General features: G+C 33.3%; 2 protein-coding genes across 4 annotated transcripts; both read left to right on the forward strand.

The window, feature by feature from the left end:
• LOC148588047 (putative leucine-rich repeat receptor-like serine/threonine-protein kinase At3g14840) lies at window positions 1-2,803 on the forward strand. Its single transcript, XM_088517218.1, has 9 exons — window positions 1-85; window positions 973-1,147; window positions 1,482-1,553; window positions 1,694-1,762; window positions 1,841-1,912; window positions 2,183-2,254; window positions 2,363-2,434; window positions 2,539-2,610; window positions 2,737-2,803. The coding sequence occupies exons 1-9, from the start codon at window positions 1-3 to the stop codon at window positions 2,801-2,803; spliced, it is 756 nt and encodes a 251-aa protein (XP_088373344.1).
• A 10,580-nt stretch (window positions 2,804-13,383) lies between these two features.
• On the forward strand, window positions 13,384-24,583 carry LOC148588048 (putative LRR receptor-like serine/threonine-protein kinase RFK1). 3 transcript variants are annotated; one of them, XM_088517170.1, is made up of 24 exons: window positions 13,384-13,704; window positions 14,843-15,017; window positions 15,343-15,414; window positions 15,555-15,623; window positions 15,702-15,773; window positions 16,046-16,117; window positions 16,226-16,297; window positions 16,402-16,473; window positions 16,599-16,670; window positions 16,779-16,850; window positions 16,933-17,004; window positions 17,996-18,064; window positions 18,356-18,421; window positions 19,255-19,317; window positions 19,411-19,458; window positions 19,610-19,650; window positions 20,122-20,510; window positions 20,586-20,784; window positions 21,912-22,058; window positions 22,654-22,772; window positions 22,852-23,062; window positions 23,316-23,553; window positions 23,684-23,834; window positions 23,975-24,583. In XM_088517170.1, the coding sequence occupies exons 1-24, from the start codon at window positions 13,611-13,613 to the stop codon at window positions 24,353-24,355; spliced, it is 3,036 nt and encodes a 1,011-aa protein (XP_088373296.1). In that variant the 5' UTR covers window positions 13,384-13,610; the 3' UTR covers window positions 24,356-24,583. The 3 variants fall into 3 exon arrangements, with proteins under 3 accessions (XP_088373296.1, XP_088373299.1, XP_088373309.1); XM_088517173.1 differs by lacking the exon at window positions 16,779-16,850; XM_088517183.1 differs by lacking the exons at window positions 13,384-13,704; window positions 14,843-15,017 and adding an exon at window positions 15,229-15,245.
• The last annotated feature ends 528 nt before the right edge of the window (window positions 24,584-25,111 follow it).

Genomic DNA, 25,111 nt, shown 5'->3' on the forward strand with positions numbered 1-25,111 from the left:
ATGGTGGCAAAGAATCTCTTCGTGTTTGCATTGAGTTGCTTCGGGTTGCTTAGATTCGCAAAGGCAGTGGTAGCCCAAGAAGAAGGTACGAGCTTGCTCTTCACAGGGAAAAGAAATGGAAAGTTTGAATCTTGGGAAGTTAGTCAAACTGGGTGTCACCCATTAACTGTTTGGACTAGTTGTGCTTAGCAGCTTATCATTTTTCATAGTAAGATATGAAAGTAATGTGTATTGATCTTTTTTGTTTTTTGTTGTTTTTTTTTCATTGAGTTATTTGCGGGTTTCCCAATTGAAATTTATGATTATGGTGCTTCACTAGTGCATGATTCTCTGGTATTCTGTATTTAGATGGGCTAAGTTCTAATCACTGCAAGGAGAACAAGGAAAAGGAAAGAAAATAAAGTTATTTTTGGAAAGAAAAATGCTAGACTTACAAACAAAATTTACAAAAATCTTTTACAACATGATGTGGCACAATATGATTGGGTTTCTCAAAAGTTGATTTTATCTCATTTCTAATCATGTTGTGCCACATCATGTTGTAAAAGTTTTTTTTTTTTTTTGTTAAAAAAAAATTTGTTTGTAAACCTAGCATTCTTTATAAAATAAACATAAGCGAAGAATTGTAGTAATGTTGTCGATGTTCCTCGATTTTTTTTTTTTTTTCCTTCAAGCCTCAAGGTCACATGATTCAGAATGACAAAAATGTTCCAAAGTTTCTTGGTTATTTAGAACTGCTGGACACAGTTGAGCTTCTAGAGTTTTGAATCTGAATTTAGGCAATAAAAATGATATTGCTCAAGCGCCGATAACTGTTTTCCTTGGTTCTTTGTAACATAAATTTGTGACTTAACGTAGCCAAAACTAGGTGCAATGAAGTTGGATTTTCAGTTTTTTTTTTTTTTTTTTTTTTCATAAGCACAGTTGTACAATACTGATTTGACATGTGATGTTTATGTGGATGTTGTGTAGTTGATGCACTCCAACAAATAGCTACTACCATGGGCTCAACATATCGGAAGTTTAATGGTAATTCTTGCCAAATTGAAATGATTGGGATGACACCAGATCCACCAAGGAATTCTGAAAGCAGCATTGATTGTGATTGCAGCCTTAAGAACAGCACCGTCTGTCATGTCGTAAGGATGCACAGTTTCCTCATTTTGTTACTAATTATTTTTATGTCAAATCTTCCACCTTATGCATTTTTTTTATTAATTAATTGAAGTTAACTCATCTAAGCCTTCATCTACTAATCTATATATGTTTACTGTTATTTTGTTTTTCAGGTTAGTGAAAAAGTTTGTTGACTATACATTGTAAATGAAGGCCACCAAACATTTGTTTTTTTTCAAAAGCTGCTTTTTTTACATCCATGACATATGTAATATATTGTAAAATGCTAACAGCACGTCATGATTGATCTACTTCTCATGATAGTCGTTGCGTATACTCACTATTTTATAACTCATTTATTATAGAGTGCTCAAGGGCTATAGTCTTCCTGGCATGCTTCCACCTCAACTGTTGAAGCTTCCTTACCTTCGAGAAATGTAAGATCATTTTGAAATTCCTCAGTTATATGTTTGATGTTAATATTTTACAACACTAATGTCTAACACAATTCACTAGAATTTAGTAAAGATGATTTTTTCAGCGTTTTCAATTTACACTGGTTGTCCTCTCATTGTAGTGATTTTGCCCTCAACTATCTCAATGGGACAATACCTCTGGAATGGGCTTCGATGCAATTAACCTCTATGTGAGCTCTTCTGTTTTATATTGATGAAGTTTTGATTTAGCTGCTTTTATCTTAAATTAACGAGCAAGTAATGTGCAGCTCTGTTCTTGTGAATTGCTTATCAGGGGAGATTCCAAAGGAATTGGGAAATATTACCAGTCTCACATACCTGTACGTTTTGAACTTTGGTTTGAAGTCTTTATGAGTGCTTGAGTTGTGAAATAAAGTAGAAAGACTCTGGTTTTCTTGTTAAGTGTATTGCTATGACCTCAAACTTCTGAAACTTTTCATGTTTTTCAACTGTTTTGTGGTTGTTTTGATACCCCTGCACTCCATAGTGATTTCTTGGATGGTTTAATCATGAGTTTCTATTATTCTCTTTTAGTAACCTCAATATACCTTTTCTGGTTTTGTGTTTACCTTCTTTTTTTTTTTTAACAGATGCCTTGAAGCAAACCAATTCTCTGGCATTGTTCCTCCTCAGCTTGGAAATTTGACCAATTTAAAGACTTTGTAAGACATCTCATCTCTTCATTTTGGTAGTTTATAATTAATTTTTTTCCTTGGTAACACAATTTTGAAGGATTTTGTTGGTTAATTGCTTCAATATTGTGATTGCAGGATGCTATCCTCCAATAATTTGACGGGAAACTTGCCAATGACTTTTGCCATGCTGGGAAATCTAACAGATTTGTGAGAGTTTATTATATCTGCTTCTGTTGACATAATTTGCCCCTCCTTTAAAGCATAAATATAGAAAGTTTTGCTGATGATCATCAATTTATTGCACAATGCAGTAGGATAAATGATAACAACTTCAGAGGAACAATACCCGATTTCATACAGAACTGGAAGCAACTGACAAGATTGTAAGATCCTTGTGTTTTTTTTCTTAAAGAGATCTCAAGTGCTTTTTGAGTCTTGATAGTAGATAAGTCTTTATTTTACTTATATTTTCTAATAGCTATTCTCATTAAAATTTGAAATTCTTGAAGAGAAATGCATGCAAGTGGACTGGAGGGACCCATCCCACCAAATATATCACTTCTAAAATCCATGTAGTGCTAATCTTTTCCTTTTCTCAACTTATTTAACCAGAAGGGAGATTCGTCCGTGCAAGGAAGATTTCTAGTGTCCTCGATGTAAGTGTGCATTTTCAGTTTCTATGAAGGATTACTTTCAAACAATCTCTGGCTCACAAATGTTTATTGCATTTCCTCCATAATTAGCAAAGGCCTGGAATCCCTGCCATATGGAATATGGTTTTAAGAGGATTATGTTATTTATTCCCCTTTGATTCTTGAGAATGTTGTGGTTGATATGGATTTTAGCTTGAAAGTTTGTATATCTCTGATTGGTTGCCAAGATTTCTTAGGAAAAGAAACTAACTTTTATATCTCAATATTTTATTATTCAGAACTGAGAAGACATGATGCTTGGCTCAAAACCATGCATAGCTTACTTGAAATGAGATTTTGATTTTTGGAAACTAGAACAGTTGTAATCATCAGTTCCAAAATTTTAATATCTATTCTTTACCGAGTTTTTTCCTCCTAAAGCAACAGAGCTTCAATTGTAAGCACATGGTTTATATTTAAAGACAGGTATCCATGCAAGTTTACATGAATTTTCTGACTGATAATATGAAGTTGTCTGTGTTTTTCTTTTGGCCTTCTAACTTCATCCTGGTTATCATGGTATCTTAAGAGTTTCTTTCTCTGAATTTTTAGTGCATATGTCTCTGGGCAGATTGGAATTCTTTACATATCAATTGTGGTGGAGATGACATTGAAGAAAGAGACATTGTCTATTAAGGTGATGCAGCCGTTAATGGTGGTGCGGCGAGATTCTTTTCGTGTGACAACGAAAACTGGGGACTAAGTAGCACTGGAGATTTCATGGATGACAATGATTTCCTGAACGTTCGTTATATTTCAACTCGGCCTTTACAAAACGTCTCTGCATTATACACCACAGCTCACATTTCTCCTCTCTCTCTTACCTATTATCGATATTGTTTAGAAAATGGGAATTACAATGTTAGCCTACACTTTGTGGAGACACAATTCACAAATGACACAATGTATAATAGTCTTGGGAGGCGCATATTTGATATATACATTCAGGTAAACAATTACGTTTGTATAATATATGCTTACTATGAGATTTTGCATGAGTGCTTGATACTTGATCATATATACTATTGAGACAAGAGTTACAATAACTCAAAAGACAAGAGTTACAAATGATAAATTAACTTTATTGCTATTAATGTAAAAGTAGAAAAGATTTGTAACGTTCATACCCATTCTCTATAAATAAGAGTATTGTACACAATAAAAAATATCAAAGGAAAAATGTAGCCATGAAAAGACTTTGATATGTGGACGTAGGCCATAGGCCGAACCACCTTAATTCTTTGAGTCTTTTTTCTTTGTTCTCATTTCTTCTCTAAATTATAAGTTCGAATATATACTTGGGAGCTCTAGACATTGACGAAATAGGATGCTTTATTGATATTTGGTTAACATTTTTCAAAGAAAAAAAATTATGGTCTTCAAATCAGATTGTACAACCATCTGATAATTTGTGGCATTCACAGTCTCATCAACAATTGAATTATCCATACTATCTCATGAGTCTGCAAGGTTCTTGAGAGTCCATGCTTTTGGTGAGCTTGCTACAATGGTGTTAATGGACTGCTATGTTGCAGGACATATTAGTGGAGAAGGATTTCAATATGGTAGCAGCTGAGCCCACTACTGATGTTGTTACACCAATCATAAAATATTTTAGTGCTAGTGTTACAGAAAATATTTTGGAAATCCGCCTCTTTTGGCCTGGGAAAGGGACAACTCGAATACCTGCAACTGGAGTTTATGGTCCCCTGATATCAGCTATTTCTGTTAACCCTAATGAGTTGATTGTTCCCATTATCATTATTGTTATCGTTATTCTACTACTATTACTACTGGTAGTGGTACTGCCACTGACCTTATTACTTGCACTAGAATCAGTACAGAGATTTCCAATACTGCCACTTGAAGAAAGTTATATATATAAGCAAAATGGTAGGCTGGAGAGACCAATTGTGGATATCTTACCTAGGTGTGACCATAGTAGCATCTACCCGCTGAAAGCTGCACATGAGGGGCCTAGATGGTGGAAACAGTAGGCATTCCCTCAAATCCGATTGAGCCATAGTTTGACCCAGTCCCACCAGGACATCAATGAGAATCCAAGGCGGCTAATAGTAATCAGGCATATGTAGAGATTCTCCATTGCGGAGATTCGAACACACGCCCTAATACATGCCCTGACCACATGAGAATTTCCTTAGACCATTGAACCACCACCCTTGATGGTGAAGAAAGTTAAATAATTATTTGGCTTGGAGTAATACTCATAAGGAGTAATGAATATATATATATCCCAGTTGAAATTTAATGGTTTATGTCTGAAGTATTGAAGTTTGTAACTCTGAAAATTGTACCAACATCTGAATTTGACTTGTTCTGCATGTGAGAAAATCAAAACATATGCTTTAGAGTAGGAAGAAAGTTGAATACTTTTTTGGCTAATAATCCTCCAATCTGTGCAATCACTCTGAGATACCATTGTGAAAAACTGCATCAAGTGTTCCTCTAGGTCTTTGGTTTGTGATTGTGTTTAGTAGATGCAGATTACTCATAGATGTTGCTCCTTTGAAATGCAGATTTCTCTAATTTTCTTCCATAACTATGAACTTTAATTATTTAGCACAGCCTAGTTTTTTGAATTTCAATTTTAAACCTTAATTTATATATGGTTTGATTATTCACTTGGTTATTTTTGGCAGACTTCACACCTCGTTCAGAAGGGGGGAAGGCACTAGTTATTGTTGGAATTTTAGGATTCTGCATCATATTCCTGGAATTGGGTATCATTTGCTGGAGGCGTTATTTCAAACCAGAGGCTTGGAAAGAAAAAGGTTTGGGTATTATCAATTGCACAAATCATTGCTTCACATATTTAATTTAACTGATTGGGGGTGGTTCAGCCACCTCGTAGCACATTTTGAATATTGTGTGATTCTTTAAAAAACGACTACTAGTTTGTAGAGCTTTTTTATATTTTTTCCTAAAAAAAATGAATTGAACTCAACTATTTTATGGCTAGAGATTTGTCTTACTAAGCCTTTTTCACTCACCCCGTTTTATATTTTGTTTTAAGGTTATGAGCAAAAACCACTAGGAGGCTGGAATGGGTATAAGAATAATTATTGAGTCTATCGGCATCATTTAAATTTTTATGTAAGTGTTGTAGCACAAGACTTAAATTATTATGAATATATATATATATATATATATATATATATATATATATATATATATATATAATCATGAATAATTTTTTTGGGGTGGCTTTTCCAACCACCCCTAACCCGCTGGTAGGGGTGTTAAGTGAGCGAAGCCCTCATGAGTAAGTTCGTGCTCAACTCGATTATTAACTGAGATGTTTCGTGAACACAAATACTGGCTCGAATATTAAACGAAGCAAGCTTGGCTCAACTCAGTTAGGCTTGTGAGTAGCTTGTATAAGGCTCGAATTGATAACTGTTCACATATTTGCTCATATTAACATTAAAAATTGATGATTTTTTTTTTTCCCTAATAACATCATTTTATTATAAAAGGATATATATCCTTTCTTGTCGAAACCAAATGCCTTGCTGTATTAACTCAGGCTCCATACTCGACTAGGTAGGCTAAGCAAATGCTCATTTGCAACTTAGCTTTTTCAGCTGTTTAAGATTACTTAAAGTTTAAATTTATAGTAAAAAAACTTAAATTAAATTAAATACACGAGCTAGCTTAACTCGGTTCGACTTATTATGAGCTCGAGCTCAGACTCGATTTTTTGGCTCGTTATTGAGCTCGAGCTCAAGTAAAATTTAAACGAGCCGAGCCCAAATAGGAGAAACTCGCTCAGGCTCGACTCGTTTATACCCCTACCTCATAGGTGGCCGGAAAGCCACCCCATAGGCACAAATAAAGTGATTAGTGTGACAAAGCCCAAACCAACAAACAAAGCTTTAATAGGTCATGGGTGTTACAATCTCTCTCACATTAAAAAATGATTTGAGTTGATAACTGAGTTCGGAAGCTGTCACCATTTTTATTCATTTTGTAAGAAGAAAATTGTTTCTTTGTAGTCTCGAAAGGGCACGATTAACCTACCATCAAATAATAATTTAGATGGAACAAGTTAGTTTCTTGCTGACTTTGAACTTTTTATTTATTTATTTATTTTGAGATAATGCTGACTTTAACTTTGTAATAACATTAAATATTTAAATATGGGTCGTACACTCGGTTGAGGACCATGATTACAAAATGAATTTGAATGTACAGTTCACAAACTGAAGGCATTTATAAAGTTTAATGATATTTAATAAATTAATATATGATTGTCATATAATAAAAATAACGCAACAGTAAAATTTAGCCTTTAAATAATCAATGAGGACTTCTAAATAAAAAATAAAAAATTTGTGAGTTAATTTTTACTGTAACGCCATTATAATTATATAATAATCGTATAACCGTCTACTAAATAACAGGGCCGGCTCAATGGTTAGGCCATTGAGGCGGTTGCCTAGGACCCCCAGTTATGAAGGTTCAAAATTTTTTTTAATAAGGCCCAAAAAAATTTTTAATAAGGCCTAAATTTTTTTTTAATTTTATTTTAACTTGAGGCATAATTTTTTTTTTTTTTTTTTTTAAATAAATAAGGCCCAAAATTTTTTCTCATAAAAAGTTTAGGCCTCTAAAATAAGGTCTCAATATAATAAGCCCATTGTAAAATAAGACCAATTAACCCAAAAAAAAAAAAAAAAATATGCCACATCAATTTTTTTGGGCAACTAGTTAAAAGTTAAACTTAAAAGTCATGAAACAACAATGAGAATGAAAATAATAATAATATTATTAAAATAAATATTATTTAATTAATATTTAAATATTAAAAAAAATAAGGCCCAACTTCAAACTTTCGCCTAAAACCCCCAAATACATTGAGCCGGCCCTGCTAAATAATATCAAAGATGTCAACTTCACAGCCTTCCTGGGTCAATTTGCCCGTGTTTTGAAAGAAACTGGGTGCATAGCAGACAGCAGGTATACTTTGGCTGGCTATGAGCAAATGGTTTGGTCATATTTGATAACCTCCTTTAGGCTCAGCAAGAAAGTTCCCTTTCTACTTTTCAGCTTTCTAGATCATGGATGGAAATTGGGTACAAATGGGCTCCATCCACGTACAAATCTTAAGGACATATGGTTAAGAATAAAGATTGCACTTAATAAAGTGGGGACACTTAATGTTTACGATGACTCATTCTATTTATAAGATTGACCAGATGATAGAATTTTTTTTTTTTCTTTGAACGGCCATATTTTCTTTTAAATATGGTGGCAGTTCTAATACTAAAGGACATTAGCGTTTGATAAAACTCATATTTAAAAACTGACTTATAGGAGAGAGTTACCAAAAATTTATATACACAAATAAAAATGCATTTAATCGTGAGTTGCTTGTAGCACCCATATTTGTATATATAGATGAGCCAATCACACCCTCTGTTGTACTAACTTGTTTTATATATAGTATGTCCCATGTTCCCTGTCCCCTTATTTTGGCTTTCCTAGAATGTTCCGAAGACCAATCTGCATGGAAGAATTGAAGACTGAAAGTACGATAAACACAGGTTCAATTCATGCATGTGCCTATTAGCTACGTTTGGCAAAGGAAAGCCCCGCATTGTAGGTGGAACGGCACTGTTCCAGCTACAGTGCGGGACTGACATTTGGCCAGCTTTTTCATTTTTTTTTTTTTAATTTTTTAAGTTAAAAAAGAAAAAAAAGAAAACAGAGGGGAAAGATGGGGTGGTTCCAGCCACCCCTTGGCCAAAATGGGGTGGCCGGGCCACCCCCTTGGCCCAAAAAAAAAAAAAAAAAAGGATCGGTGCATTTGGGGGTGGCCGGACCACCCCCAAATGCACCGATCCTTTTTTTTTTTTTTGGGCCAAGGGGGTGGCCGGACCACCCCCTTGGCCACGGGGGTGGTTCGACCACCCCCAGATCGGCCAGGGGTGGCTCCAGCCACCCCCTTGGCCAAAAATGGGGTGGTCCGGCCACCCCATTTTGGCCAAGGGGTGGCTGGAACCACCCCATCTTTTCCCTCAGTTTTTTTTTTTTTTTTTTTACTTAAAAAAAAAAAATTTGAAAAAGCTGACCAAATGTCAGCCCCGCACTGTAGCTGGAACAGTGCCGTTCCAGCTACATTGCGGGGCTTTCCTTTGCCAAACGTAGCTATTATTATTATATAACCAATCTAACTTGGACTTGGTCAAACGTTGAAAAATATCAAATGAAAAAAAAGAGACAAAAATAAAAAAATAAAAAGAAAGAAAGAAAGAAAAAAAGCAAACCCTTTTTTGATTGAGATACACTTTTTAATAAGAAATTGAATTCATTCAGAGAAAGCTTGTCACGTACGTTTGGTGACCAACTCTGGCTTCAGTTTGGCTTATACAAGTTAAAACTTAAGGGAAAATTATAGTTTACCCTCTAAAGTTGACAACATTTTTTAATTCGAACATTAAATTTTTAATTTTTGTAATCTACCCCCTTAAAATTTCAAATTTTTACAATTTGACCAATTTTATCCAAAACTTTCCATATTGCTCATAATTTTTATTTTTTTATTTTTTATAAGAAAATTTTTTAAAAAAATTCGGGGTGTCTTTGGCCATCTGGCCATTTTTTTACCCTCAATTTTTTTTTTTTTTTCATAAAAAATATATAAATAAAAATAAAAATTAGGGGCAATATGGGAATTTTGGGATAATATTGGTCGAATTGAAAAAAAATTGGAACTTTGTGAGGGTGGATTGCAAAAATTGAAACTTTGATGTTCAAAATGAAAAACGCTATCAACTTTGAGGGGATAAACTGTAATTTTCCCTGAAACTTATTTATCTTTCTCAGCTGCCCACTGAAAGACGTTTCAATAACTTCCAACCCCAATATTTCTTCAGTTTTTTTTTTTTTTTTTTTTTTTTTTGGGTGTTTTCATAATTTTACGTTAATATTATTTTCTAAAAAAGCAGAAAAAACTTACCCTACCAATTTCTCATATTTTTTTTAAAGAAAAAAAATAATATCTCCGTAAGATCAGACAAGTATGAAGAAAAACACCACAAAAAACCGTATCTTCTTAAATTGTAAAAGAGTCGCTACTAAAGCATTTAAAGCATGTTTTCTTTTTTATTCTTTTCTCTTTTTCCTAAGTAAATGTTGACCGGAAGAGGAGGCGTGGTGCTTTGTTTTTTGTTTTTTTAAGCAAATCAAACATTAAAGCATGTCTCTTTTTGCATAAAAGTCTCATTCCTCTCCCTAATTAACCCTCAGTAATTAATTATTGAAAAGAAGATGTTAGAGCTGAGAAAGCCTGAGATCGTAAGGAATGTGAACAGTGAGGTTTGAAATATTCCCATCATTTTGTTTTTCAGCAATATCATTGACTAATGCGTCTCATCTTTTTGTTTCATTTATATCTTTTAAAGTGAACATTTATGATAAAGTATTAATTAAATAATTATATTTATTCTTTCTATCATATTAAATTATTGACATAATTAATAATTAAACATAGTATTAGGTTTTGAATTCCAACCTTAGCTATCTAAAGTTTGGATAAAAATATCCTACAATTTCAAAGAAATTGCAGTTTCACAAATTATGTAAATTTATGCAATTTATTATATCAAACGGGATGAAAAATGTTACCTACTCAAAAGGTAACATATTACCAATGAAAATTGAATTATTTTTATCAAGTTCTTACACTTTATGTCGTAAAAAAGCTTTGAGTCAAAAACTGTATTTTTGTTTACTAAAGAGCAAGCGTCTCTTCATAAAATAAGGAAAAAACCTTTTGGAATGATTTTTTTTTTTTTTTTTTGCTGTCTCGGTAACATGCCACATTTTTAATAGGTAACATTTTTCAAGCCGTTCAATGCAAGGAACAACTTGAATTCGCATAATTTGAAAATTTATAATTTTTTTTAAATTATTACGGATCTTGATCCATAGAATCCAATTTTTAAAAACACATATTCTTATGGAATATAATAACCCAAATTAAATTATCATATTGACCATAACTAGATCACATTTTTCAGATTAATATGGATTCTAAAATCTAAAACCCTAATTATCATTTAATGATTAGTAAAAAAAAACAAAAAAAAAAGCTTTTGTAAACCACTTCATATTTATAATAATAATGTTGAATATAATATGTAAAGTTAGAGTAAATTAAGTTCAAAAATTGGACCATTCCAAAAGCTCGAGTGATTATTAGTGCATGACAGGCTTGGTGCTAGCTAGAGCCAAGCAATGTAAACAGTAGGGTTTGAAAAATGCCTATTTTTTTAGTAAAAGTATCATTGACTGACTAAAGGAGCCTTTGGAGATGCTTATCTTCTATAATGTCTCATTGATCTTTTTGTTTTATTAAAATATTTTAAAGGTTCTTAATATCTGCTCCATTAGATTTACCGTTAAAATTTGACAAAATGTGTACCGATAATGTACCTCAAGATGGTGACATATATACATATTCTCTGAGCATTAAAATTCAACCATAGATGTACGTACCAAACAAAGACAGAAAGGTTAAACAAGTTTGATCGCTATAGTTTATATATAATCAAATTTAGTCCACGTTTCAGCTTTATGAAAATCAAACTAATAGAATTTTTGCCATGCATGCATAAGACCTTTATATAAAAACGTTATCATGTGCATATTCTTCTCGTATCAGCATATCCCTTAGAAAAAGCTAAAATATATATATAAAAGAGAAAAAATAAATGAGTGGCCGCAAAGGAGGGAGGAAAATCTCCTTCGTGGGTGGTGATGGAGAGGAAGGGTTAGATGTTAGGGGACTTTGCCACCCCTGCAACCACTCCCGAGGGTTGAAGGTTTCCACCAAACTATTGTCACAAGAGTGGGGGTGACGCCACCTGAGAATCCCACCACTTCTTGTTGAATGGATTTTTGCTTATCACCAATCTTTATTTTTTATTTTTTATTTTTTCTAATCAAATGTGGGAAAAGGGCTGCAAGGAATTGTTTTTTAAGTTTTAATGGATATGTTGATAGGACAAGAATGTATGCATGCATGACATCATGACAACGTATTTTATGGATCTTATGTGGCTTTTTTGTACACGTGGCAAGATGGTTGATGGACAGAATGATGATTTGGATAAAGGTGCAAAAACACTTGGACCAAATTTATCACATTGGAAAACCGTACCCAAAGAGGGTTTTTATTTTTATTTTATTTTTTTTTAATAAAATGGTAATCTACAACAATCAAGTTTGTTTAACCCAAAAGAGAAAAGGAAAAATTGCTAAAGTGATCTTTGTGGTTTGATCACATAGCAAATAAACTCTCATGGTTTCAAAATGAATTTTATAAATACTAGTCCTCTATGAAAAAAATGATGACTTTTGTACAAATTTTGGCCGAAATTGCAAAATTTTCCTCAGATAATTATTATTATTTTTTTAAAAAAGATAAATAGATAAAAAAAAAAAAAAAAAAAATTGGTTTGAGGGTGGATTGATGATTGAAGGTAATAAGATTATAGGAGTGATTCGGGCACTCTCAAAAAATAATTATAGTAGTGATTGACCATCTTTAAAATTATGAGATGGTTTAACTACCCTATGAGATGGTTATAATTTGACCACCTCAAGCTACAAGATGGTTATAGGGTTGTCATGATACTTCATGGTTATGGGGGTGGTTTACCATCTCTAGAATTGGCTAGAAAGGATGAGTGAATCACAAGTAATGAGTCAATAACCTTTGGAGTGGTTCAATGGACGGTTCCTATAACGGTTTTCAAGGGTTGCCGAACCATCCCAAAGGCCTTAGAACTAACTTTCAATTTATAATTTCATTATAATTTTAGGGAAAAAATTGTCAGAATTCATGCATAAGAATCATTTGTCACTTAAGAATATCACAAGAGTTTATAAGCTTATTTTGAAAATAAAAATTTATTTATTACATAACCAAAATCACAAGGACAATTTAACAATTTTTCATTTAAAAAAAAAAAAAACATTTTATGACAAGGAAAAACAATAATAATGTACAAATATGCCATCCTGCCTGCCTCCTACAGTTACCCTGTTTAAACAATATTATCCTGTTTCAACAATTTTATCTTGTTTTGGACACAAAAGCCTATTCTTCTGTAATAAAATAACCCAAATTAAATTTTCACATGGCCATCACTAGATTACATTTTTTAAGAGTAATTTGGATTCTAAAGTCTAAAACTTTTGCCATTACATATTGGTTTTTTTTTTAAGCTTTTTATAAATCAGTTCATAGTTGTAACAATAATGTTGAATAGTGAATACAATAAGTAAATACTCCTTTTTCCTGAAAGTATACACCCTTATTACAAGTTAATTGAATGGAAAATAATTTAATAATCCAATAATATCAATTTATAGCAAGAAATATATAGACCGTTCACAGCCGCCATCATTATTATAGACAAAGACAGGGGAAAGTCCAAACCCAGAGCGTTCCAACGTTCAAAGAATCCAAAACATTAGTTACATCCATTTTCACATCTGGGTGGTGGGATTTGAGTGTCACATGTCAACTACATACATTGGTTGATTCTCGTATGTACAGATTTTTGCAAAACCAAGAAAGTGTGAGCCAGCTTTGTTTCCAAATCATGTATTAAGGTTCCTTCAGAAGCATCGGTAGTAGTTTTGTCAAATTCTTGACCATGGTGGCAAAGAATCTCTTCCTGTTTATGGTTTTTGCATTGAGTTGCTTCGGGTTGCTGAGATTCGCAAAGGCAGTGGTAGCCCAAGAAGAAGGTACGAGCTTGCTCTTCACAGGGAAAAGAAAGGGAAAGTTTGAATCTTGGGAAGTTAGTCAAACTGGGTGTCACCCTTTAACTGTTTGGACTAGTTGTGCTTAGCAGCTTATCATTTTTCATAGTAAGATATGAAAGTAATGTGTATTGATCTTTTTTGTTTTTTGTTGTTTTTTTTTCATTGAGTTATTTGGGGGTTTCCACATTGAAATTTATGATTATGGTGCTTCACTAGTGCATGTTTTTCTGGTACTCTGTATTTAGATGGGCTAAGTTCTAATCAGTGTGATTCTCACATGCTTATTGGTCTAAATTCACATAATTCTAGCAGAACTGATTTTTTTTTTTTTTGGTTTCCTTGTTTTAATGCATTAATCGAATTGTCGAATGATGTCATATTAAGTTGTTAGTTTCATATTTTCCTCCACAAATGTGGAAGTGAATTGGAGAATTAAATCGATTTCTTCATGAAACTTTGCTGATTTTGAAATATGCTCATATTTGGTATTCCAAGATCTAGTGTCTAGTTGATCGTGAGCCAATATGTCACTGCAAGGAGAACAAAGAAAAGGAAAGAAAAAAAGTTACTTTTGGAAAGAAAAATGCTAGACTTACAAACAAAATTTACAAAAAAGCTTTTACAACTTGATGTGGCACAATATGATTGGGTTTCTCAAAAGTTGATTTTATCTCATTTCCAATCATGTTGTGCCATATCATGTTGTAAAAGTTTTTTTTTGTAAATTTGTTTGTAAGCCTAGCATTCCTCAAAAAATAAACATAAGCGAAGAATTGTAGTAATGTTGTGGATGTTCCTCGAATTTTTTTTTTTCCTTCAAGCCTCAAGGTCACATGATTCAGAATTAAAAAAATGTTCCAAAGTTTCTTGGTTATTTAGAACTGCTGGACACAGTTGAGCTTATAGAGTTTTGAATCTGAATTTAGGCAATAAAAATGATATTACTCAAGCGCTGATAACTGTTTTCCTTGGTTCTTTGTAATATAAATTTGTGACTTAACGTAGCCAAAACTAGGTGCAATGAAGTTGGATTTCCAGGTTTTTTTTTTTTTTTTTCATTAGCACAGCTGTACAATGCTGATTTGACATGTGATGTTTATTGATTGTGGATGTTGTGTAGTTGATGCACTCCAACAAATAGCTACTACCATGGGCTCAACATATTGGAAGTTTAATGGTAATTCTTGCCAAATTGAAATGGTTGGGATGACACCAGATCCACCAAGGGATTCTGAAAGTAGCATTGATTGTGATTGCAACCTTGAGAACAGCACCGCCTGTCATGTCGTAAGGATGTATAGTTTCCTCATTTTTTTACTAATTATTTTTATGTCAAATCTTCCATCTTATGCATTTTTATTTATTAATTAATTGAAGTTAACTCATCTAAGCCTTCATCTACTAATCTATATATGTTTACTGTTATTTTGTTTATCAGGTTTGTGAAAAAGTTTGTTGACTATACATTGTAAATGAAGGCCACCAAACATTTAAAAGCTGCCTTTTTAACATCCATGACATATGTAATATATTGTAAAATGCTAACAGCACGTCATGATTGATCTACTTCTCATGATAGTCGTTGCGTATACTCACTATTTTATAACTCATTTATTATAGAGTGCTCAAGGGCTATAGTCTTCCTGGCATGCTTCCACCTCAACTGTTGAAGCTTCCTTACCTTCGAGAAATGTAAGATCATTTTGAAATTCCTCAGTTATATGTTTGATGTTAATATTTTACAACACTAATGTCTAACACAATTCACTAGAATTTAGTAAAGATGATTTTTTCAGCGTTTTCAATTTACACTGGTTGTCCTCTCATTGTAGTGATTTTGCCCTCAACTATCTCAATGGGACAATACCTCTGGAATGGGCTTCGATGCAATTAACCTCTATGTGAGCTCTTCTGTTTTATATTGATGAAGTTTTGATTTAGCTGCTTTTATCTTAAATTAACGAGCAAGTAATGTGCAGCTCTGTGCTTGTGAATCGCTTATCAGGGGAGATTCCAAAGGAATTGGGAAATATTACCAGTCTCACATACCTGTACGTTTTGAACTTTGGTTTGAAGTCTTTATGAGTGCTTGAGTTGTGAAATAAAGTAGAAAGACTCTGGTTTTCTTGATAAGTGTATTGCTATGACCTCAAACTTCTGAAACTTTTCGTGTTTTTCAACTGTTATATGGTTGTTTTGATACCCCTGCACTCCATAGTGATTTCTTGGATGGTTTCTATTATGCTCTTTTAGTAATCTCAATTTACCTTTTCTGGTTTTGTGTTACCTTCTTTTTTTTTTCATTTTTTTTTTTTTTAAACAGAAGCCTTGAAGCAAACCAATTCTCTGGCATTGTTCCTCCTCAGCTTGGAAATTTGACCAATTTACAGACTTTGTAAGACATCTCCTCTCTTCATTTTGGTAGTTTATAATTAATTCTTTTCCTTGGTAACACATTTTTGAAGGATTTTGTTGGTTAATTGCTGCAATATTGTGATTGCAGGATACTATCCTCCAATAATTTGACAGGAAACTTGCCAATGACTTTTGCCATGCTGGGAAATCTAACAGATTTGTGAGAGTTTATTATATCTGCTTCTGTTGACATAATTTGCCCCTCCTTTAAAGCATAAATATAGAAAGTTTTGATGATGAACATCAATTTATTGCCCAATGCAGTAGGATAAATGATAACAACTTCAGTGGAACAATACCCGATTTCATACAGAACTGGAAGCAACTGACAAGATTGTAAGATCCTTGTGTTTTTTTTCTTCAAGAGATCTCAAGTGCTTTTTGAGTCTTGATAGCAGACAAGTCTTTATTTTACGTATATTTTCTAATAGCTATTCTCATTAAAATTTGAATTCTTGAAGAGAAATGCATGCAAGTGGACTGGAGGGACCCATCCCACCAAATATATCACTTCTGAGTAATTTGCTTCAGTTGTGAGTAAAAAACCTTCTTACATCCGTCCATTTGCTTGATAGGATGCTACTTTTATCTTTTGGTATATTCAATCAACAGTTTTGGCTCATGCGGCTTGTTTTAAACAGGAGGATTAGTGATATAGATGGGCCAAATCAGGATTTTCCTATGCTAAAAAACGTGCCTGGCCTAGTAAGATTGTATGTTTAGTGCTTATTTTGTCAAATATATATATTCGATTTGATGATGCTTTATGTGATACAGTTCAGTTATGTATTTTAGGGTTTTGAGAAGCTGTAAAATTTCTGGGGAGATCCCTTCATACATCTGGACAATGAAGAATCTGGAAATGTTGTAAGTAAAGCATGTGACGTATTGGAGTATGCTGTTTATTAGCTTGAATTAGGCAATCATATATATCTGTGCAAGTGTGTGTATCGATATTTGCCTTCAGAATGCCTTTGATTTGGATGGTATTTGAATCTCCAAAGAACATGCCTTTGTTGCAATGAACAACAAAGATGGGGGCCAGTTAACTGAAAGAAAAAGCTAGCTTTTCTTCACTTATATTGGTAGATTACTTTGATTTCATTTTCATTTAAAAAATGTTATCCTTGCTCGTATGTAAAGTGTTGTTAACTCCACAATATGTTGCATCCATTCAACGATAAATCTTGGGCAGATGCATGAACGTCGAGCAAGATTTAGTTTACATTACTTGATTGGAGAAATTCTTAGGATTGATAGAATTCTAAGGGCCTATTTGGTTGTATTTTCAAAGAGTACTTTTACCAAATTGATTTCAAAGAACAAAACAAAACTGCCAACAAGATGTTTCCAATTGAGTTATTTTTCCTAAACTGAAGACATCATTGAGAACACATTTAATTTGTAGATACACTTACACACATACTTATTATGATTACACAACATATAGATGTGCACTTGTGTGCACACCTGTAAGTTTTTGGTACAAAAAATTGGCCAACCAGTAAAATTGAAACAACAGAGACCTATAAGATGCAAGCAAGTTGTGACACATTTTAATTTTCCGGTTAACATAAATATGTGCCAATTTTTTTGCTGCTATTATTTTTCAATTCTTTTCTTATAATTGTTGTCTGGTTTTCTCCTATCTGGATGGGTAACAGATTACTTTAAAACATAGCCTATTCATAGAGGCAATGTTTGCTTTCCTGAATGAAATAGCTTCTAGTAACACTAAGTGAATGATGCCTTCACAAACTATAAAATTTTGAACACCCTTTCTTCTTCCCAACAATCCAGGTTCTAAATTGTTCCAGGGATGGATATTGATCATCTTGTCTCTTTGTGATTGCTGTAGGGATGTCAGTTTCAATAACTTGGTTGGGGAGATTCCCACCAGTATGAACTTAGAGCGCCTGAAGTTCCTGTAAGTATATTGTCATGGAGGCTGTAATTGATTGTATATTATAACTTTCATCAGTAACATACTTTAATATCATTTCCAAGTCTGGAGGACTTGATTTATTTAGAGACAAACACCTGAACGCAAAACTGCACACGTGCACCCTAGTTTTTTATAATCAAACTTGCTATCTGGTGCAGAACCATGTCATGTATATCTTACCAAATGCACCATAGATTTCTGACAGGATTTGTTCAATTGCTTTTTAATTCTAGTATTTAGTGCATACTAAACATTTGATGTTGCTTCTGTTAGCTTTTTAGCTGGCAACATGCTAAGTGGAAATGTACCGGATTCAATCTTGAAGGAAGGAAGTAATATGTATGTTTCTTATCTGGGATGCTCTCTGTTTAGTTTCATCTCTTTGATATATTTGCAATCCACCTTTTTCTTATTGCCCTTGTGGTGTATCCAATATTTTTCTCCATGTTAAACGTTAACTTTGAAATACAGGGAAATAACAATTTGATGGCCATTGGCACTAACCATATATAAGGGAGGAGTTTGCTGATCTCCTTTTGAATTGCCAAAATATTCAATTTTTGCTCATCTTATTAAGCTCATAAATGCACTATTTCTATTTGGTAGTTCTTTTCTAATCTATGTTTTTGAATTAAAAATAGGATTTTCCCAAATGTTTTTATATTTAGTATTTAATATAATTGGATTGTTTTACTTGTTGAATTGAGAGACACTACATGCACTAGACTACTATTTCCATAATATTTTCAGAAGGCAAGAAACAAATTTAATATTCAGTTTAGCTGTCCCGTTACTGCCCATCCTGCCTCAAGGCAGGAGGGAACAACTTCATTATCAAACCTCACAGCTAACAGTATTAGGTGTTTTCAGCATATACTCGAATCTCCCTAAGTTCAGATCTTAGCCAAATTTTCCTACTATCATTGTCTAAGTTGCTTCTATTTTCTGGATGTTAACAGATTACTATATTAGCAATAGATATTAGTCATTTTAACGAAAATGACATTCCATGATAAAACATGCTTTTCAAATGATTTTGAATGCTATTACTTTTAAATTCAGATCAGCTTCTTTGTTTTTTTTTTTTTTTTTTTTCCTTTTTCTTTTATTTTGCGTTTTTCATTTTCTAATTAAAGAATTGACATTTTTTTTTTTCCAATGCATGGATGCAGTGATCTTTCTTACAATAACTTTACATGGCAAGGTCCTGAGCAACCAGCTTGTCAAGAAAACCTGTCAGTCTACTTGTATACTAATTGTTTATGTATGTTTTCCAGTTTGATATGGCTTTAAAATTTACGTTTCTTGCACCTTCTGTTGTTAATTAGGAATTTAAACCTTAATCTGTTTCGAAGCTCTTCAATGGAGGATAACTTGTAAGATACCCTTTCTTTTCATTCATTTGTTAGCTGGTTTCTTTAGTCCTGTTATAAGTTTTCAAGCTACTACAAAATGAGAACAAAGTTTAATATGAAGGGTGTGCATTTTCTACTAACATATTCTTCTGTTACTCATTCTCTGCTGAAGGCAACGTCCTCATTGCTTGAAGAATTTCGATTGTCCACGATGTAAGGATACATTTTTGGAGTTCCAACATTATTGAATGCTATGAAATTAATCTGGAGTTTCTCCAAATTTATTTTGGAACTTTTCAATTATCTATTAAAAAACAAAAAAATTGATCGTGTACAAATATATGTTGATATCTGCTTCTCTTGTATACCTCTCGGCTCTAGGGCTGCACTATCAATAGCTTGCATTTCTCCTAATCAGATTTGTGTTTACCTGAGAATATTGTGATTCATTTCTGAAAAGTTTGTCCTTGGAGTGAATGATAGTTGTTATGATAGCTTAAAAGAGTTTAACAATAGACTGTAAATGTGTATAGGTATATATTGATATATCATTACACCAAATATTAAAAAAAACATAGAAAAAATAAAAAAAAATGTATAAAATGATGAGCTCAGTACTTTGCTTTGTGGTTACCATATATCTTTCTTTCTCATAGATTCTCTTTCTATATTGTTTCCTGGCAGATTCAAATTGTTTGCATGTTAATTCTGGTGGAAATGATCTAGTCTTCGAGGAAGATAAAGCAGCTGTTATGTATGAAGGAGATGCAGAAGGTGAAGGTGGCGCTGCAGAATTCTTTATCAGTGATGATAGTTACTGGGGATTTAGCAGCACTGGAGACTTCATGGATGATAACGATTTCCAAAATACACGTTACACTGTATCTCTTGCATCATCAAATGTCACTGAATTGTATGCGACAGCACGTGTATCTCCTATATCGCTTACTTATTTCCATTATTGCTTGGAGAATGGAAACTACACTGTAAATCTCCACTTTGCAGAGATAATGTTTACAAATAACGAAACATATAGCAGTCTTGGGAAGCGTGTGTTCGATATCTATGTTCAGGTAATAAGCTACAGTGATGCTAAATATGTATCTTTGACGTTCCAGATTAGGTTTAATCAAACCTCTTTGCCACAGGAAATACTAGTGTGGAAGGATTTCAATATTGAAGATTACACTGGTATTGCTCAAAAGCCAGTAGTAAAGCATGTATCTAATGTCAGTGTGTCAACAAATGTGTTAGAGATCCGATTCTATTGGGCTGGTAAAGGGACAACGAGAATCCCTGGTAGAGGAGTTTATGGTCCCCTTATATCAGCTGTTTCTGTGGTTTCTGGTGAGTTATGTGTGTAAATCTTTTCTTTGTCTCATTAGTATCCGTAGAGATACTATATGTTCTAGCACATGCCAATCTACAAGTAATAGGGACATATAGCCTGTTTATAGATCCTATTGGCACTGCATGGTATCATTAGTTTGCTCTGTGGAGTAAAGAAAATATTCTATTTGTTTCATTGGACAAGGAAAAGGTCATAGAAATTGATATGCATCGTATGAAATTCCATCCAGTTTTCCTTTGGCTTATAAATGCACATTTCAGAACAACATAGAAAAGCATAAAGACAAATTCCAACTACCTTTTTGAAGTTGAATTATATGAATTCAATCAATTCTATGATCTTTATTGTTTGGTAATCATGCATAAAGCTTATAGGGAATGCACTATCTCTTGATTTAATTTTAGTCTTTCAAATTATCCTTGCTATAAAATTATTTCGGATTGTCAAATATTTTGGAGCTTAGATAGTTGATACTTTTGGAATTGAATATTTTGGTCTCGTGATATCTCACAAACGATTGGGTTCATTGCCAAAGGATAAGATTAAATTGCAATGTAGTAATTGTTGTGATTGGGACAGTGCAGCATTGTGATCCCTTTTTTTCCTTTTTTACTAATAATTCATGTAAAGTCCTAGCTGTCATTTGTGGGAATCACTTATAATCAATTATTAGCCCTTATTTGTTGATCTGCTGGCTAGCTATTATGCTTTATGTGGTAATGATAGTCTAGGAAGTAACAGCTTGATATACCTGCTAGCTTCATTGTATGCAACTGCTGCTACTTGTATGCTTTAAGAATAGTATATCTTTCTCCATCTCAGGTAGAGTCAACTCTTAGTTTCAATTTTGTGATAAAATAAGAATTTTATAGCTTGTCTTCGGCGAAAGATTTTGTATGGGATTTTGTGATGTTCACTTGCTTGTATGCAAATCACATCCCCCTGTCCTTGTGTGCCTGATTCTATTTTGTGTGTAATTAACAGGTAAAATTCGTTGGTACACATTCCATGTTTATGTCTACCTTATTCAGTGAATATATATTTGGCTAAGCTTTCTTGTCTTGTTCACTTCAAGTCCTTTGCTAGCAAGAAAACATAATTGTTTTATTTTGTTTTTGAACAGATTTCAAGCTTTGTCTAAATGGTCGAACCAAGAAAACTGTTCATATCATTGCTGGAGTTGTAATTGGAGCAGTATGCTTACTACTCTTATTAGTGGGAATCCTTTGGTGGAAAGGTTGTTTGTGGAGGACAAGAGGTAGAAAAACAGGTACACACACTTATCAGTTGCTTGATTCTCAAATTACTGATTAAAAAAAAATGGGTTGATTTTCAAATTGATTTAATTGCCTCTACATAGTCAATTTTAATGAGTAAATGGTGCACAAAGAGTAGGCTGTCTTGACTTTTGAACTTCTTTAATTGTGGTTTATTGATCTTCAGTTGCTAGAGAAATGAATGTATGTGCGCATAATTAAATTCAGATATCTAATATATTGTGTAGAAGTGTTTTGATATGTCATGGAATATTTGTTACAATAATATGTTAAGTATGGTTTTCAAATATTAAATTATGAACTGTTAGTTTACTCTAATGGGGGGTGCATATGAGTTAAGTAGAACTAATTATTTTCTTGAAGGAGATTTTGTTGAGCTAAATTGTGAGGGCATATTTCTTTTTTACTTCTCAAGCATTACAATCTTAAGTTCTGACAAGCGGTTGAATTGTTGCTTCTTAATGATGAGATCCATTGTACGATATTAGAATGTGATAGAAATTAATTATGATAAATGATATTTAGAAGAATAATACATATAAAATAATTCCTTGGCTTACACTAATTCACATGTGCCTCCTTGGACAGATGTTCAAGGGCTAGAGTTGCAGACAGGTACTTTTACCTTCAAACAAATAAAAGCTGCTACTAATGATTTTGATTCTGCCAACAAAGTTGGAGAAGGTGGGTTTGGTCCGGTGTACAAGGTATTGCAACAAACTCTTACTTGATTTATCCCATTTGAGCATAGATTTTTGTTCTCATCTGAATAAATGTTGGGTGCAGGGTCAATTACCTGATGGTACTGTCATAGCAGTGAAGCAGCTCTCATCTAAATCGAAACAAGGAAATCGTGAATTTTTAAACGAGATAGGCATGATTTCTTGTTTGCAACACCCAAATCTTGTGAAGCTTCATGGATGTTGTATTGAAGGGGATCAATTATTGTTGGTGTATGAGTACATGGAAAATAATAGCCTTGCTCGTGCTCTATTTGGTGAGTATTATGTCATTCTGTTCAGCCGTGCATACTACTAAAAATAACATGATACAAACTACTCTTTTCTTGACTTTCCGGTTTGGCAGTTCTATGGAATTTGATTTTAGTTTTTTGGTTTCTCCTTGTATGTTTCCTGCGTTATTGGGTTGTGTCCCATTTTTTGTGCCCTTTCAATTATTTCATTACTTTTTTGAAAAACTTAAAAGTAAAGAATATTTGAGTGCTTTAGCTATGTTTTCTTGTTTTTTAGGTCCAGAAAAGAATCATCTTAAATTGGATTGGCCTACTAGGCTTAAAATCTGTATTGGGATAGCAAGAGGTCTAGTTTTTCTCCATGAAGAATCAAGACTCAAGATTGTTCATAGAGACATTAAAGCAACTAATGTGTTGTTGGATGGAGACTTAAATCCAAAAATATCGGACTTTGGATTGGCTAAGCTTGATGAAGAGGAGAAGAGTCACATTAGCACCCGAGTTGCTGGAACAATGTTGGTTTCCATCTTCTATAAAACTTATAGTTATTTATTTGTATACTTGTCAGAGTTACATACATGATATTTGCAAAAAAAAATTAACTTTTGGTGTTGAATTACGAGATGTTTAGATTTTGGTTTGCAGAGGATATATGGCACCAGAATATGCATTATGGGGTTATCTAACCTACAAAGCAGATGTTTATAGTTTTGGAGTTGTAGCCTTGGAAATTGTCAGTGGAAAGAACAATAACGACTATATGCCAAGTGACAATTGCGTTTGTCTTTTAGATCGGGTACTTTATAATTCCTCTTCTTGTTTGATCCATTACACATCCGTTGTCAATCCTTACATGTTACTTGTTGTATTTATTTACTTTGATCATAAGCTAAGAGGAACGTTTGCATGATAGTAATTAAATATTTTATGTCGTAGGCTTGTCATTTGCAACAAACTGGAAACTTGATGAAGCTAATTGATGAGAGGTTGGAGTCTGAGGTGAACCAAAAGGAAGCAGAAATTATGGTTAAAGTAGCTCTGTTGTGCACAAATGCTTCATCGTCACTTAGGCCTACCATGTCGGAGGTTGTAAGCATGCTCGAAGGGCGAATGACCGTTCCAGATGCGATCCCGGAACCAAGCACCTATAGTGAAGATTTGAGGTTCAAGGCCATGAGAGACCTCCATCGACAAAGGCAAGAGCACAGTTCAAGCGGAAGCCACATCCAAAACTCAACTATAGGCCATACATTTTACTCTTCCTCTACATCTGGATACGACTTCGGTGAAATCAAACCCGAATCAAGATCATGTTGAGTGGGGGTGACCATTCCTCTCAGTAGTTCACTATTCATGGTAGGTATTCTTTTAACCGATAGATTCTTATCTTCATCAAGGAGACAAAACTGAAGTTTCGATTGTTTATGTGAATATGTATTAGTGTGAGTGTCCACTAGCTAGTAGAGTTTTTACTTGGGATGCCTTGATATGATGTCATGATTTTTGTAAAAAAAAAAAAAACATTTCTATATTTAGAGGATTAATATATGGGGATTTTTATGTATTTATTTTAAATGTGTTTTGATTTTATAAAAATTTTGGAATGTAATTTGATGAAAAAAGGCAACAAAATTTGATTGATTTTTCTTCTTGTGGTTATTATTTCCTGGAATGATTCATTTCTCCATTGCTTTATGAAAAATCTTTCTTTTTAGATCATAGTGATGGCTTGAATATTGCATAGGAAATTCTCGTCGGAGTTATGTCCTTATCTAAAATCAAAGAATTTTGTAGAATGGTGCAACTTGGGACATGCTTGGCTTGAGTTTATGCTTGGCATGAATTAAGTGCTCAGGATGCCTTATGTGATGTTGGTGTAATATCTGCATACAATGACACAGCTATAATACCATTTGTCTCTACATCAAAAATACAATCTCGCAATTTCTATCATTTGTCTCTAGATCAAAAATAGTGATTTTGTTGCCTTCAACAATCTGAGACCAACTTAGAATACCCATTAGTGGCACATTATAGGCTCCGTAAAATGTTTTTTGCTGAAAATATTTTCCT

The sequence above is a fragment of the Corylus avellana genome, chromosome 1 (assembly GCF_965113065.1).
Source record: "Corylus avellana chromosome 1, dhCorAvel1.hap1.2, whole genome shotgun sequence".
Taxonomy (NCBI): domain Eukaryota; kingdom Viridiplantae; phylum Streptophyta; class Magnoliopsida; order Fagales; family Betulaceae; genus Corylus; species Corylus avellana.